Source organism: Salvelinus alpinus, chromosome 35 (assembly GCF_045679555.1).
Source record: "Salvelinus alpinus chromosome 35, SLU_Salpinus.1, whole genome shotgun sequence".
In the NCBI taxonomy this organism is placed as follows: Eukaryota; Metazoa; Chordata; class Actinopteri; order Salmoniformes; family Salmonidae; genus Salvelinus; species Salvelinus alpinus.
The window spans coordinates 8,852,862-8,869,390 of record NC_092120.1 but is presented as its reverse complement, the minus strand read 5'-3'; the positions used below and the strand labels follow the sequence as shown (position 1 = coordinate 8,869,390).

Genomic DNA, 16,529 nt, shown 5'->3' with positions numbered 1-16,529 from the left:
GCTGTGAATTTCAAATACAGATTCAACCACAAAGACCAGGGAGGTTCAACAATGCCTCGCAAACAAGGGCACCTAGCGGTAGATGGTAAAAAAAAGACGACATTGAATATCCCTTTGAGCATGGTGAAGTTATTAATGACACTTTGGATACTGTATCAATACACCCAGTCACGACAAAGATACAAGTGTCCTTCCTAACTCAGTTGCCAGAGAGGAAGGAAACCGCTCAGGAATTTCACAATGAGGCCAATGGTGACTTTAAAACAGTTAGAGTTTAATGGCTGTGATAAGGAAAAACTGAGGATGGTTACTCCACAATACTAACCTAAATGAAAAGATAGAAGCCTGTATAGAATAAAAATTACTCCAAAACATGCATTATGTTTGCAATAAGGTACTTCATTAAAACTGCAAAAAATGTGGCAAAGAAATTCACTTAATGTCCTGGAGTGTTATGTTTGGGGCAAATCCAACACAACACATCACTGAGTACCACGCTTCATATTTTCAAGCATGTTGGTGGCTGCATCATGTTATCAGTATGCTGGTCATAGGCAAATATTGTACAATCCAGGTGTGCAAAGCTCTTAGAGACGTACCCAGAAAGAGTCACAGCTGTAATCGCTGCCAAATGTGATTCTAACATGTATTGACTCAGGGGTGTGAATACTTATGTAAATGAGATATTTCTGTATTTAATTTTCAATACATTTGCAAAAATTTCAAAAAACATGTTCTAATTATGGGGTAGTGTGTGTAAATGGGTGAGAAAAAAATATATTTAATCAATTTTTGAATTCAGGCTGCAACACAACAACATGAATAAGTCATGGGGTATGAATACTTTCTGAAGGCACTGTACATACATAAATATTTAAAAAAACTTCCAAGGGTATGTTCCATACGTTTAATGGCAAAATAACAGAGGACTAAATAAAATATTTACAGCAAGTAATGTGTAAACATAATTTCTGTACAAAGAAATATACATGCAAAAGTAAAAATAAGTCATTTAACATTCAAAATAACGTAGTATGTATCAAATATGATGAGGTTACATCCAGGTTCCCATGTTCGTCGTCCATGTCTGTACAGCTTTACACATGAATAAATAAGAGGACACAAAATGGGACTGTACAGGTTAACAAACACATTCATTGTATCACTGTGACTACTGCCTTGACATAGACATGAAACTTTGATAACCTTTTCAAGCTTAAAAGGAAATACAGCTGTTTCGTCCGCCTCCCCAGATCAATTGACTGGCACTTTAAAATCAGTTTGAACTCATACAATGATTAATTCACTGAAAACAGCTAGGTCATGGTTACTCTTAGATAAAGGTTAGGGTAATAGCGCCGCAACGTCCATGCACAATTATTGTAACGTTGGTACAACGTGTTTCGTGTTTCCCCCTTCAAACCAAAGGCTCGGCAAAGAATGCTATCCCAAGTTTCAGTTAAACCAAGATGTTGATCATTGCAACACAATGTCTAGCGAAATACATAACTTAAAAAGTCTAACAAACTTACACAGCAATCACCACTTTGTGCACAGCTTGAGAAGAGAAGTGTTTGAAATGTTAATTAGGTATGCAGTAACAACCAACCACTATACAACGTTCTTACAACGCTAATAAATAAAGCCACTGTGAACCAATGTAAACATCTATCTCTAGGTTCAGCATGGTTTTCATAACTTAACATGGTACATTATATAAGACATTTAAAGAGGGTAAAGTACAGTTAACTTTGGTATAGTTACAGAAAACAAAAACAAAACAATGACAAACTGAAAGCATAAGTGCCAATATCGATTCAAATCTTTTTTCTTATTTTACATTATTTGCAAAACCTGCATTTTAGGTTTCCAAGATATTAATACTGAACTTAATACGAAAAAGAGCAACACAATACACACATCTACTGCAGTACCAGGTACGTACATGCCTTTTTAGAATACGGGTACAACACACATCTTCATAAATAGTTGCATACATGTTAAAGCTGCAACATTGCACATGAGAAATGAACACAAAATACGAGTGCATTTATAGAAGTATTTCTGGTAGTGAGGGTTTAAGTAATTTGATTGGCATGAGGAGGAGCTAGTCTCCCTCAAACCTCTCTTCCATTGGCAGGACTTACTACTCAGCTAATGAAACAGCGTTTGAGACAAATTCTTCAACATGAGAATGAAGGCAGGAACACATTATTTACAAAGTAAGGCGGATGTATCAGAAATCTAAAGAGCTTTTCCAATAGTGTTATAGCTTTTTGTTGTTTGTTTGTTTGCTTGTTTATTTATTTCTCTGCTGAGGTCTGACTAAAATAGCATAATTGTACTAACTGTTACAGGTCCATACAATAGCAAGGCCAGAACAAACCATTTGCTGATTTATTGTAAGTTAATCAACCACAACTACAATGAGTTTGGTCTCCAACTGGTTCTAGAAGTAGTGTTCTGAAGCAACGACCCTGTGGTGGGTCGGTGGTGCTTTGTTCATATGTCACATTCATTTTTGTTTTCATTCTTTTTAATAACCTTTGTTTTTGAAAAGGTATATGAATAAAGACATTTCTTTGTTTCTTCACTGTACATTTCCTTTACAAAAAGTAATCTCTCATTACAAAATCAATTTTATTATATTCAACCAAAAGCAACCCGATATTACAGTATCGGTTTGTAATACTATCCAAACACAAGGCTTGCTCTCACTGGCTCTTGAGAAAGCTTTGTTCTCCCTGTTAGTCAAGTTTGAAATACTTTCAAATAGTTCATACTTTTGTGCAGGCATATAGCCATCATCCATACAAATGTGGGGGTGGAAGGGAAGTAGCTAAATCTCTTGGGGGGGAGAAATCTCAGTCAAAAATATTCAAAGCAGTCAGCAGACAGCAGCAGCAGGATGCTGGGTAACATAGTTCTAAGGAAGTGGCGTAGTTGGCTGAGAGAGGATGAGATCATCATTGTGACTCAGTGGTTTCTGGGTACTGTAGTTCTCTAACCTGCTCATATCTGGTTGAGGAGTCTGCTGTGAAGGAAGGTCTTTATGCTGCCCACGGGCCTAACGTCGTTCTGGTGTTTCCGCCGCTCGATGAAGGAGATGAGTCTGGAGGTGTCGATGCACCCTGGGTGCTGGTTTTGTTGCTGGTGGGAGTCCCACGGCTGCAGCCAGGGCTCCTGAAGGCATGCGGCGGCTGAAGGTCTGCGGTCCGGCTCGCCCTGTAGGAGGAGACACACAAAGTCCCTGGCCGCCTGGCTCACACCCTGGAAGTAGTCATGGGGGAAGCTGAAGTCCAGACGACAGATATTCAGGCATGTCTCCTCAGCGCTCTCGTCCAGGAAGGGAGATGCCCCGCTCAGTACCACGTATGTTACAACTCCCAGGCTCCAGAGGTCAGAAGTCAGGGAGACGGGCTGGCCCAGCACCAGCTCCGGGGCTGAGAACTCTGGGCTGCCCAGTAGAGGGTGGATGTAGTGGCCACTGTTCAGCTGGACGGCGTCTCCGAAGTCTGTCAGCTTGACCACGGGCTGGGCAGAGTTCTGCTCCACTAACACGTTCTCAGGCTAAAGGGATACACACCGATACCCACGCAGATACACGCAAAGAAAGATATGATTAAGAATTTACCCATGATGGGAGTATTAGCTTTGCTTAAGAACAATCAGTTAGACATCATACTGTTTCATACAGTACACAATCACATTTAACTCCTACTCTACATGTCACAGCCTTTGTGCCTCACCTTCAAGTCCAAGTGAGCTATCCTCCAGCTATGCAGGTAGTGTAAAGCTTCTAGAATGTCCCTAAGGTACAAGGCCACCTTCTCTTCAGTAAGGTTACCCCAGCTGACTATGTAGTCCAGGAGACGGCCTTGATCAGCCCTGCAGACACAAAGCACCAGAGCACGAGAAAGAGACATTAGCTCACCGATATGGTAGATGTACAAGAGGCCTGCTTGAACATGATTCAAAAGCACAACACAGTGAATAAATATATACAGTAATATATTGTTCAAAACGGTAATAAATTCTATTTCAATTCAGGAATTATAATTTTCCTCAATAATCATAATACACACACACACACACACACACACACACATAGTGTGTGTGTCCCAAATGCTATCTATCCCTCTGTAGGGTACTACTTTTGATCAGTTATAGGGAATAGGGTGCCATTTGGGGCCCATCCACAGTTTTTCTAACGTACATCTCCAGCACTAGCACGTAGCTGGTGGCTGTTTCGAAGGTGTCCAGCAGGCCGACAAGGTGTGGGTGTTCCAGACACTGTAGTATCCTCAGTTCCTGGAGCACCTGCTCACGCCGCATCAACCGTTTGTTTACATGTTTGGCTGCCACGGCACGCTTGCTCCCACGCTGGTCACAGCGCTTAGCCACTGAGAACCTTCCCCTGCCCAGTTCTGTGACCTCTGTGTAGAAGGACTCAAAGTTGTTCTTCCAGATCACTTCACTCCCATCGTCGGAGGCCTCTGGGAAAATAGAAACATTGAATGTTAAAATGCAAAAGTACTGAAGAATTCATATACTGTGTGTAAGTAGTGTGAATATAGAGGATATACTGTATCTCCACAGGAGTCTACAACTGAACTCAACAGTGACTAACCTGAGACTCTGAGGCTGGCGGAGGATGACATGCTACCCACTACGTTGGTGGCAACACAGGTGTACACCCCGTCATCCTCCACAGACACATCCATGATGAGGAGAGTTGCCTCGCCCGTGTCACTGCAGAGAGAGAAGGGAAGTCACAAGGTACGTTTCAACAATAAGAACATTTACTTTAATTCACCTACAACAGAACATTGTCTTCCAACAGCTAAGTCATTCTAACGTGTTGCAATGATCCCTGTAAGACACTCTGGAGAAGAGTATCTGCTAAATTACTAAAATGTAACGTAGAATGTCATCACTGCCGGTGTGTACCTGTAGGTGATGCTGTAGTGTCCGTCGTTGCTCAGAGTGCTGTGGTCAGGTCCTCTCCAGGTGACCGAGGCTTTGGGTCTTCCACAGACCTTACTCCTCAGAGTGACACTCTCCCCCAGGTCACAGGTCACATCACTCAGGGGCAGCAGGAACTCTGGGGGTACTACAGAGGTGACAGACAGACAGAGGACACGTGAGTTTGACTGTGTCACATGCTACAGTTTACATACATCTGAAGTTTACATATACCTTAGCCAAATACATTTAAACTAAATTTTTCACAATTCCTGACATTTAATCCTAGTAATATTTCCCTGTTTTAGGTCAGTTAGGATCACCACTTTATTTTAAGAATGTGAAATGTCAGAATAATAGTAGAGAGAATGATTTATTTCAGCTTTTATTTCCTTCATCACGTTCCCAGTGGGTCAGAAGTTTACATACACTCAATTAGTATTTGGTAGCATTGCCTTTAAATTGTTTAACTTGGGTCAAACGTTTCGGGTAGCCTTCCACAAGCTTCCCACAATAAGTTGGGTTAATTTTGGCCCATTCCTCCTGACAGAGCTGGTGTAACTGAGTCAGGTTTGTAGGCCTCCTTGCTCGCACACGCTTTTCAGTTCTGCTCACAATTTTTTTTATAGGATTGAGGTCAGGGCTTTGTGATGGCCAATCCAATACCTTGACTTTGTTGTCCTTAAGCCATTTTGCCACAACTTTGGAAGTATGCTTGGGGTCACTGTCCATTTGGAAGACCCATTTGCGACCAACCTTTAACTTCCTGACTGATGTCTTGAGATGTTGCTTTAATATATCCACATCATTTTCCTACCTCATGATGCCATCTATTTTGTGAAGTGCACCAGTCCCTCTTGCATCAAAGCACCCCCACAACATGATGCTGCCACCCCCGTGCATCACGGTTGGGATGGTGTTCTTCGGCTTGCAAGCCTCCCCCTTTTTCCTCCAAACATAAAAATGGTTATTTACATTTAAGTCATTTAGCAGACGCTCTTATCCAGAGCGACTTACAAATTGGAAAGTTCATACTTATTCATCCTGGTCCCCCCGTGGGGAATGAACCCACAACCCTGGCGTTGCAAGCGCCATGCTCTACCAACTGAGCCACACGGGACCAAACAGTTCTATTTTTGTTTCATCAGACCAGAGGATATTTCTCCAAAAAGTACGATCTTCGTCCCCATGTGCAGTTGCAAACCATAAACTAGCTTTTTTTATGGCGGTTTTGGAGCAGTGGCTTCTTCCTTGCTGAGTGGCCTTTCAGGTTATGTCGATATAGTACTCGTTTTACTGTGGATATAGATACTTTTGTACCTGTTTCCTCCAGCATCTTCACAAGGTCCTTTGCTGTTCTGGGATTGATTTGCACTTTTCGCACCAAAGTACGTTCATCTCTAGGAGACAGAACGCGTCTCCTTCCTGAGTGGTATGACAGCTGCGTGGTCCCATGGTGTTTATACTTGCGTACTATTGTTTGTACAGATTAATGTGGTACCTTCAGGCGTTTGTAAATTGCTCCCAAGGATGAACCAGACTTGTGGAGGTCTACAATTTTTTTTCTGAGGTCTTGGCTGATTTCTTTTGATTTTCCCATGATGTCAAGCAAAGAGGCACTGAGTTTGAAGGTAGGCCTTGAAATACATCCACAGGTACACCTCCAACTGACTCAAATGATGTCAATTAGCCTATCAGAAGCTTCTAAAGCCATGACATAATTTTCTGGAATTTTCTGAGCTGTTTAAAGGCACAGTCAACTTAGTGTAAGTAAACTTCTGAGCCACTAGAATTGTGATACAGTGAATTATAAGTGAAATAATCTGTCTGTAAACAATTGTTGAAAAATGACATGTGTCATGCACAAAGTAGATGTCCTAACCGACTTGCCAAAACTAGTTTGTTAACAAGAAATTTGTGGAGTGGTTGAAAAACGAGTTTTAATGACTCCAACCGAAGTGTATGTAAACTTCCTACTTCAACTGTAACTAGCCTTGCGATATACTAGCGTCCTGTCCATGGGGTGTACTTTCTTTTTCAAGCTGCCTCACGCTACAGAAACAGGAGACAGGCTCCTGCCCTACACACTGCTCTGGCTCGGAGGAGGATACTTACATGCAAACTACACAATCCCACATCTGAGCTACCCAATAGACAATAGAATGTATGCAGTACAATACAAGACAATAAAAACTTGTCTTATTGAACCCCTACTATGTGAAAATATAGATGTCATAAATTTACTGTATAGTAAAGCCCAAGCAAAAACATTTAAATATATACATACCATCATAGATGTAGTTGGGGTTTAGAAGCTGAAAGAAAGACATGAACACAAATAAGTTTTTTCTCCAAATTAGTTTGACCACACATACAGTACATTAAATAATTACAACATGAATCCATTAAATTAGGTTAATGCAGAGGGGCTTTAAGTCTTACAGCCATACTGAGGTTAATGTAGAGGGGCTTTAAGTCTTACAGCCATACTGAGGTTAATGTAGAGGGGCTTTAAGTCTTACAGCCATACTGAGGTTAATGCAGAGGGGCTTTAAGTCTTACAGCCATACTGAGGTTAATGTAGAGGGGCTTTAAGTCTTACAGCCATACTGAGGTTAATGTAGAGGGGCTTTAAGTCTTACAGCCATACTAAGGTTAATGCAGAGGGGCTTTAAGTCTTACAGCCATACTGAGGTTAATGTAGAGGGGCTTTAAGTCTTACAGCCATACTGAGGTTAATGTAGAGGGGCTTTAAGTCTTACAGCCATACTGAGGTTAATGCAGAGGGACTTTAAGTCTTACAGCCATACTGAGGTTAATGTAGAGGGGCTTTAAGTCTTACAGCCATACTGAGGTTAATGTAGAGGGGCTTTAAGTCTTACAGCCATACTAAGGTTAATGCAGAGGGGCTTTAAGTCTTACAGCCATACTGAGGTTAATGTAGAGGGGCTTTAAGTCTTACAGCCATACTGAGGTTAATGTAGAGGGGCTTTAAGTCTTACAGCCATACTGAGGTTAATGTAGAGGGGCTTTAAGTCTTACAGCCATACTAAGGTTAATGTAGAGGGGCTTTAAGTCTTACAGCCATACTGAGGTTAATGTAGAGGGGCTTTAAGTCTTACAGCCATACTAAGGTTAATGTAGAGGGGCTTTAAGTCTTACAGCCATACTGAGGTTAATGTAGAGGGGCTTTAAGTCTTACAGCCATACTGAGGTTAATGTAGAGGGGCTTTAAGTCTTACAGCCATACTGAGGTTAATGTAGAGGGACTTTAAGTCTTACAGCCATACTGAGGTTAATGTAGAGGGGCTTTAAGTCTTACAGCCATACTGAGGTTAATGTAGAGGGGCTTTAAGTCTTACAGCCATACTGAGGTTAATGTAGAGGGGCTTTAAGTCTTACAGCCATACTGAGGTTAATGTAGAGGGACTTTAAGTCTTACAGCCATACTGAGGTTAATGTAGAGGGGCTTTAAGTCTTACAGCCATACTAAGGTTAATGCAGAGGGGCTTTAAGTCTTACAGCCATACTGAGGTTAATGTAGAGGGGCTTTAAGTCTTACAGCCATACTGAGGTTAATGTAGAGGGGCTTTAAGTCTTACAGCCATACTGAGGTTAATGCAGAGGGGCTTTAAGTCTTACAGCCATACTGAGGTTAATGTAGAGGGGCTTTAAGTCTTACAGCCATACTGAGGTTAATGTAGAGGGGCTTTAAGTCTTACAGCCATACTGAGGTTAATGTAGAGGGGCTTTAAGTCTTACAGCCATACTGAGGTTAATGTAGAGGGGCTTTAAGTCTTACAGCCATACTGAGGTTAATGTAGAGGGGCTTTAAGTCTTACAGCCATACTGAGGTTAATGTAGAGGGGCTTTAAGTCTTACAGCCATACTGATGTTAATGTAGAGGGGCTTTAAGTCTTACAGCCATACTGAGGTTAATGTAGAGGGGCTTTAAGTCTTACAGCCATACTGAGGTTAATGTAGAGGGGCTTTAAGTCTTACAGCCATACTGAGGTTAATGTAGAGGGGCTTTAAGTCTTACAGCCATACTGAGGTTAATGCAGAGGGACTTTAAGTCTTACATCCATACAGGTGATTATCAAATCAACTCTACCTTTACAGAAACTTTATTAGTCAGACAGTCTTGAGACTTGCGATAGCCGTTTTCCATCTTATTTTCCTTCCTGGTCTCCTTGTCTCTCTTCTCAGACTTTCTCCTGATGCGGAGTGCTGTGTGCCACGAGGATGACTTCCTGCTCCAGACAAGAGAATGAGAAAGAAAGGGGAAAAGAGAGAAAGAAAAAGGAAGAGAAAAGTTTAACTTGTAATTTCTACATCTTTGTCTACCATTTCACTTTTATGATGGCAGAGCTCATGATGTGAAAATGGAACTGTCTTTGGGATGATAAAGCTTTTCATTCATTCAGGTTGGTACATGGAGTAGCAGCAGTGTCTGTCTCTTACTTGATGGTTCCTTCGGGGAGGTCGGGGATGATGGTGGAGGTGTGACCCAGTACGTAGCCGGGGATCCAGCCCTCTGCGGCAGGGCCCTGCTCGGTGGCAGCCCGGAACACCAGGAACATGTTCTGCTGATTAGAGGCCAGCATCTGGACCACCTCGCCCTGGGAAACACTGATCTCATCCTCCTTCAGGGCCACGTAGTCCTGGGTCACCAGCATGGTGCTGATGCTGCTGCTGCTACTGCTTTCACTCTGGAGGAGGGGGAGGCAGGGGAGGATGGGAGGCAGGGGAGGAAATGGAGTCAGTAAGGGTTTATAGGTAGGGTTACACAAAGAGAGAGGCATAGAGAGAGAGAGGCATAGAGAGAGAGACGGACAGACAGACAGACAGACAAATGCACACACACACAAACACACATACACACACACACACACAGAAAGCATTCTGTGATAATGACTCTAAAATACATAACAAATTCAAATGTTATTGATTTGACTGCACATGAGCATCATTTGCACATCGCCAGCAGCATACCACCCTGCATACCACTGTTGGCTTGCTTCTGAAGCTAAGCAGGGTCGGTCCTGGTCAGTCCCTGGATGAGAGACCAGATGCTGCTGGAAGTGGTGTTGGAGGGCCAGTAGGAGGCACTCTTTCCTCTGGTCTAAAAAATATCCCAATGCCCCAGGGCAGTGATTGGGGACACTGCCCTGTGTAGGGTGCCGTCTTTCGGATGGGACGTTAAACGGGTGTCCTGACTCTCTGAGGTCTTTAAAGATCCCATGGCACTTATCGTAAGAGTAGGGGTGTTAACCCCGGTGTCCTGGCTAAATTCCCAATCTGGCCCTCAAACCATCATGGTCACCTAATAATCCCCAGTTTATAATTGGCTCATTCATCCCCCTCCTCTCCCCTGTAACTATTCCCCAGGTCATTGCTGCAAATGAGAACGTGTTCTCAGTCAACTTACCTGGTAAAATAACGGTAAAATAAAATAAAATAAAAATTTGTTGTTCATCTGTTTATATGCTAGAGCTCATACACAAAGAAGGACTCATTTCAAAGCATTCATTACAAAAGGTTCATAAAGTAGAGTGAGGAAAGTCATACTGTAGCAACTAACATCTGGTTCCTACATGTCTCATAACTAGACCTTCTCATTTGTAGAAGTGAAAACAAGGTATCGAGGAGAGTTAACATGGAGTGGGTGTCTCTCAAAGACATTAAGAGTAGAGAGGAAACAGTTTCAGGAGAGACAGAGCCTGAAATAAAGTTTGAAGTGAGGCAAAATGCATTTGGTGTGAGTCAAATGTATTCAGGAGCAAGGCAAGGGGAGAACGGGAACAAGGATGTATCATCAGTCCCACAGGACCAAGACATAAAGGAAGCAGCATGGTCAGAGCAAGAGCTAAGAGAAAACAGGAGAGGTGGCAAACGTTTATTTTTACATCAGAGCTCCTCTTCTTGCAGGCAGGTGAAGTCGAAGTCAAATATCAATCTTCCATTATATCAGCATTCATTTGCATTTAACCCATAAATGCCTCGATGGTTTTTCAGATCAGACCACAATAGCCTGAAGCAAAGGGACAGCAAAAACTCAGGTCATGTCTAGAAAATGTTAGAGCCAAGACAGAGCTGGGTGTGTGAATTTAGGGAAGCAGAGGCAGAGAGTCATACTGGAAACACTTACCAAGGGAGAGGAGAGGACACCAACATACAGTACAGCAAGCTGAGTTACTGTAGCAGTTAGCTGCTCTACCAGCCAAAAACACACTGTTAGTAGAGTCTGAAAGACAGCAGGAAGGATGAAAACTCACACCATAGGCAAGTTAGTGTACTTAGATAGTTTAGTATGCACTTGTGGTTCAGATGACTCAGGAGAACTTCTGGTCAGCCAGTAAGGTTAGTAGGGACTAAGCCGGACAGAAGCCTGGGACTTGAGTAGGGATCTTACCCCGTTACTCTGCGTGGACTGTAAGGACTGCTCACTGGTGAAGGAGCATGTGCTCATGCGGTCTATATCCTTGCTGTGGGTGGAGTGGTGGTGGCTGTGGCTCTCCCTGTGGCCCAGGGTCGAGTCTCCACTATCACTGTGGTAGGAGAAGGAGCCAGGCCGGCTAGCTGGGGAGGCTGGGACCGTGGCGGACCAGAAAAAGGAGCCTTTCTGGGCTGGGCTGCCCGGGATGAATTCCTCCTTTATGGGGCAGGTCAGTGGAGAGACCGTCCCTACCCGAGGCTTGGCAAGATTCAGAGGGGCCACAGCCAGCCGTGGAATGGGAGTCTGAGGGTCCTCCCCAGGGTAGCTCTCCTTGAAGCTGCCCTCAGAAACGCCCATGGACTTGCCATTGCTGTTGCTGCTGGTTCTGCTGTGGGGCCGGGGACCCTCCAGCACTTGCATCTTGGGGACATCTTGGGGCCCCAGGTCCCCCTCTGCATGGTCAGGAGGGCAGGGGGTCTGGGAGGAGGGGGAGGTGGAGAGGGGTTGTCTGGACCACGTACCTGCTGTTCTGTCCGGGCCATCAGAGCCCGGAGGGTGGTGGTGGTGGACTGGCTGGGGGATGCGCGAGGGCCGGCGACTCTGGGGGCCACACAGAGAGTTACTCCCAGGGCCAACTGCGGAGCTGCTGCAGCCACCTCCTGCCATGCCACTGCTGCTGCTGGGGGCCCCCAGGCCTGGTCCACTTGCCCCCACGTGGTTCCTCTGGTACTCGATAGGGGATGTCAGTGCTGGGGGACACAAAGAGAGAGAGAGAGAGAGAGAGAGAGAGAGAGAGAGAGAGAGAGAGAGAGAGAGAGAGAGAGAGAGAGAGAGAGAGAGAGAGAGAGAGAGAGAGAGAGAGAGAGAGAGAGAGAGAGAGAGAGAGAGAGAGAGAGAGAGAGAGAGAGAGAGAGAGAGAGAGAGAGAGAGCGACAGAGAGAAAGAGTCACCTCAGTGGTACGAGTACACACTGTCTAGCTATGAAACAAAAATATAAAAAGATTCTTTGCATTTTGCATTCCAGTACGTCATGCTATAGTTCATATTATGGTGGGTTCTAAACACTTATTTACTCAGAATGTTGATACATTCTATGGAGCGGATGACTACACAGGGAGACAGATGAAACATCGTAATCATCTGGGAGAAGCTAGCATAATATCACTACACAGTTACACAGATGAACCGTGATGTGTCTTTTTTTACCATTGAGAAAGTTGCGTTGGCTCTCCAGGATCTGGGTGATCTGGTGGACCCACATCTGGCTGACTCCAGGATTGGCTGAGTGCATCACGTAGGTCTCCACACCGCCACTGGATGACCGGGAGGTCAGGGTGAACTTACAGGGGTCGTCTGTGCTCTCCTCCAGGCCCAGCCAGCTCACCTGGACACACACACAAGATACAGGGGAGAGGAGGGGATGTGAGTGTTTTCAGGATCAGACAACTATTCAAACGACGTTGGCCCTTAGGGCAATTACTATCCTAGCAATGTCCAGCCCCCAAAAATACATCCACTGTAATATGATCTAAGTGGATTGATTAGGGGAGATGATCACGATCGACACTCCATACCTTGACGCTGTTCTTGAAGAGGTATCCCGGCTGGGAGTAGCCTTTCTTCTTGTCCAGGGGCTCGCTGAAGATGACGATCTGTTCGAAGAGGAAGACCCTCCTCTCCTTCATCCTTGTGAGTAGCCCCCCGTCCTGATCTGATACCATGAAGGTGTCCTGGAGCAGCAGTCTGCCTTGGGCCACAATCTTGCCCTGCATGGGGGAATACCAATGTATTGCCTGGCTGGTTAAATAAAGGTTTAAGGCCCAATGCAGCTGTTTTATATCCATATCAAATTATTTCTGGGTAACTACCATACTTTAATAGATTTCCATTCAAATGGGCAAAAGTAGCTTTTAGCAAAACACTTTTTCTCAAGCAAGAATTTAGCTAAGAGTGTCTAGGAGTCATCTAAGTGGGGAGGGGAAAACTAGCTGTTATTGGCAGAGAGGTTTGGAACTCTCTTTGTTATTGGTCTATTAACCAATTTACGCATGGTGATGTCACCATGGAAAGCCAAAAATCCCACACATGGAAACCTGCTGATTAGAAGGTCCTGTGTAGATTGTATTTTGAATCAGCAACTATCAGGAAATAACTCTAATCAAATTTGTTCACACTTTTACAGTCAGTTTGATATAAAAAACAGGCAAAACAGAATTTTGACTGTACTGGACCTTTAAATAAAATACATACAAATAAAAGGAGAGAGGACAGAAGACAGCCTCAGACTTATTCTTAGCCACTCAGATGAAATATGCATATTATATGCATGCTATTATCATATAATACAATGAGTGAAAACAGAGAGAGAGAGAGCAAACCCAAGCCCTTCTCCCATTCATCATATGAATCATGTGACTTAACGGTTGAAATCAAATTCAAGTAAGCTATTTTGGAGAATTTGTGACCTACTAAACTGAGCCAGATAGAACTGAAAGACTACATTCTCTATTCCCTGAAGAAGACAGAGCCTGTGAGTCTTACGTCGAAGCCTTGGAGACGCCCAACGTTCATCATGTCGTTGCATCTTTTGGGCACAACACACATGACCTCCACCGCTTTCTGGGAGAAACAGAGAAGATAGAAAACACCATTTTAGAGGGAAAGAAAACATAATCACAGCTTTATAACAAGTATAACTTTTAGATAAAAACTAAATCATAGCAATATTAATGCTTGTCCATGTTATTAGGGGTGGAAGGCCATCAAATCAAACCCAGATTGTAGTTCTTACCTCCAGCTCCGTAGTATCTACTGCAGCCTTTTTGGAGAACTTAAGTAAATCCTTCAGTAGGAGCTGGTACTTCATGATGCGCTGCACAGGCTTAATGAGAAGATCAGTGATCTGGAGTCTGTGGCCCAGACGCTGCTTGAGCTCCTAAAATATACAGGGAGCCATTAGATTTATTTGCACACAGTAAAAACAAAGGACTGCATAAAAATATAACACAAGGTATGAGAACAGGAAACAATGAGGCTCTTATGATGAAATATGTGCTCCGTTCGAGAGACTGGAATAAACCCACTTGCGGGGTATGTGTGGAGGGAGTGTGTGTATTCTTACCTCAAAGTAAGTGTCTATGTACTCAGACACGATGTGCTCTGATTTGGGCTTGTTCTGACAGTACACGATGTACATGTGTAACCGTCGCTCCTAGCAGGAAAACAAGGAAACAAAACAAGTTAAATGGTGAGGAAGTGGTATTATGGTCCTTGCTATCTGGAATCCTTGGGATGTCCCTACCCCATTTCATTTCAAATTTAAATGAGGTGTTATGGTTAAGGTTAGGGATTAAGGTTATGGTTTAGCACTAACCTTGTTATGATGCACAGCACAGTGACATCCACTACTCATGGTATATTTTGGCCAATGAAAATCATCAAATCTCTCTTACTTGTTTGACGAACAGGGCAGCCAGCCTATCAGGGTCCTCCAGGCACTTCTCTAGCTCTCCCAGGAAGAAGCTGTGGCCAATCAGAGAATAGTATTGTGAGAAATATACTAATATAAAAGTCAATCTAATAATAACGCTACTACTGTAGGTAGGTACTATTCTCGTCTTACTCTCTATGCCAGTCGTAGATCTGGTGGATATTCCCAAACACTATCTTGTCTTTTCCCCTCATGTCGTCTGGCACGCCGTCCTCCTTCATTTTGCTGATGTAGCCCTGAAGGGGAGATAAGACATTCAGGTGACCACAGGACTATACACAGCGCCAAATTCAGCCAATACTATTCCAATGCCCTGTCCACAAACAACCTCTGCCCCTTAGGGCACTTGTGGGGGCTTTAAGTCCTATCTGATCTGATAGGTATATGCACTATGTTTAGAGGGCAAGGTGGAGCTGTTACCATCTTGCTTTTACCTCTTCAGCTCATTTAGATTCATATGGAGAGCCTAGGGGTCGTAAGGATTGGGGATTGTTTTGTGGACGGGACCTAGCACTTTGACCAAGGCTAGAACGTGAACAGAGTGTGATGGAGAGGAGTGAGTCATTGATTATGGGCCTACAGTAAAGTAAGAAAGAATGTGTTCTCACCTCCACCACTGAACCCAGGTCTCTCACATAGTCCCTCTCTGTCTCCACCAGCTCCAGTAACACATAGCTGTAGGGGAGAGAGGTGAAGTAAACAATGAGAGGATTGTTTAGCTAGACCACCACAGGACAGTTTTATCTGATGGCTCAGGGCATATTGTAGGCTGTGAGACCATAGAAATAGAATGACTAGAAAGGGCCCTTCACCGGTCCACCCATTACGGCCTCATTGGCTTGAATGAGGGGGACCCTTCTAGTCATTCTATTTCTACGTATGAGACGTTGCGGAGTGAAACTGAACTCACTGGCGTCTCTTGAGGAAACCTAACTTGCGCTCGTCCATCTCATCGATGGGGGAGGAGGAGGACAGGAGGGAGTTGTCGGAGGGGTTGAGGGAGGGGCTGCTGCTGTCCCCTTGTTCCACAGAGAGAGAGCTGGGCCGGTCCTCCAGGGACTGAGAGAGAGAGAGAGAGAGAGAGAGAGAGAGAGAGAGAGAGAGAGAGAGAGAGAGAGAGAGAGAGAGAGAGAGAGAGAGAGAGAGAGAGAGAGAGAGAGAGGGAGAGAGAGCACTTACTGTATATTCATTGTGCACATGCAGTGAGTAAGCTGAGCTTCTCCATACAATCACTGTGCTAGCAGAGAGAGCAGTGGTGTTGTTGCTATGAGGGTGTGACAAAGTATGGCAGCATTAACGTGCTGTGCCAGGTCTTGTGTCTAGAAGCAGTCAGTTGGTGTGGTGACTCAAATGGTTCACAGATGACTGGTGGGCCATGGCACCGTCACACATCCACCCTGGCACCAGACTGGCCTGAGCTGAGCTGGCAGTGCGTGTCTGTGCGTGTGTGTGCGTAACTGACAGCGGTGTGGTAGACAGATGGATGGCTTGGTCTTACCATCTTACTCTTGACCAGCTCCTCGATGGCACTGACCAGTTCAGCCGCACTGGGTGTCTCTGAACTACTGGGTCGGCCCGATAGACGAGAGGCCGCCTGGAAGGGAGGGAGAGAGACAGAGGGACAGAGACAGAGAG

General features: G+C 44.3%; 1 protein-coding gene across 5 annotated transcripts in view; it reads right to left on the bottom strand.

The window, feature by feature from the left end:
- Window positions 1-253: 253 nt before the first annotated feature.
- The window catches only part of LOC139564689 (triple functional domain protein-like), a 129,677-nt gene continuing 113,401 nt past the window's right edge, over window positions 254-16,529 (bottom strand). For 3 of the 5 annotated variants that reach the window (XM_071384450.1, XM_071384452.1, XM_071384453.1), the window contains 19 exons: window positions 16,393-16,488; window positions 15,805-15,953; window positions 15,503-15,569; window positions 15,027-15,130; window positions 14,857-14,926; window positions 14,526-14,615; window positions 14,196-14,339; window positions 13,946-14,023; window positions 12,979-13,170; window positions 12,611-12,788; window positions 11,381-12,153; window positions 9,430-9,677; window positions 9,080-9,221; window positions 7,253-7,280; window positions 4,951-5,113; window positions 4,631-4,752; window positions 4,217-4,496; window positions 3,750-3,888; window positions 254-3,570 (listed from right to left, as the gene is read on the bottom strand). In XM_071384450.1, coding sequence (XP_071240551.1) covers window positions 3,013-3,570; window positions 3,750-3,888; window positions 4,217-4,496; window positions 4,631-4,752; window positions 4,951-5,113; window positions 7,253-7,280; window positions 9,080-9,221; window positions 9,430-9,677; window positions 11,381-12,153; window positions 12,611-12,788; window positions 12,979-13,170; window positions 13,946-14,023; window positions 14,196-14,339; window positions 14,526-14,615; window positions 14,857-14,926; window positions 15,027-15,130; window positions 15,503-15,569; window positions 15,805-15,953; window positions 16,393-16,488 — 3,621 coding nt within the window. In that variant the 3' untranslated portion in view covers window positions 254-3,012. Of the gene's footprint in view, window positions 3,571-3,749; window positions 3,889-4,216; window positions 4,497-4,630; window positions 4,753-4,950; window positions 5,114-7,252; window positions 7,281-9,079; window positions 9,222-9,429; window positions 9,678-11,380; window positions 12,154-12,610; window positions 12,789-12,978; window positions 13,171-13,945; window positions 14,024-14,195; window positions 14,340-14,525; window positions 14,616-14,856; window positions 14,927-15,026; window positions 15,131-15,502; window positions 15,570-15,804; window positions 15,954-16,392; window positions 16,489-16,529 lie in introns of those variants that run through there. The other 2 variants (XM_071384451.1, XM_071384454.1) reach the window with 2 other exon arrangements.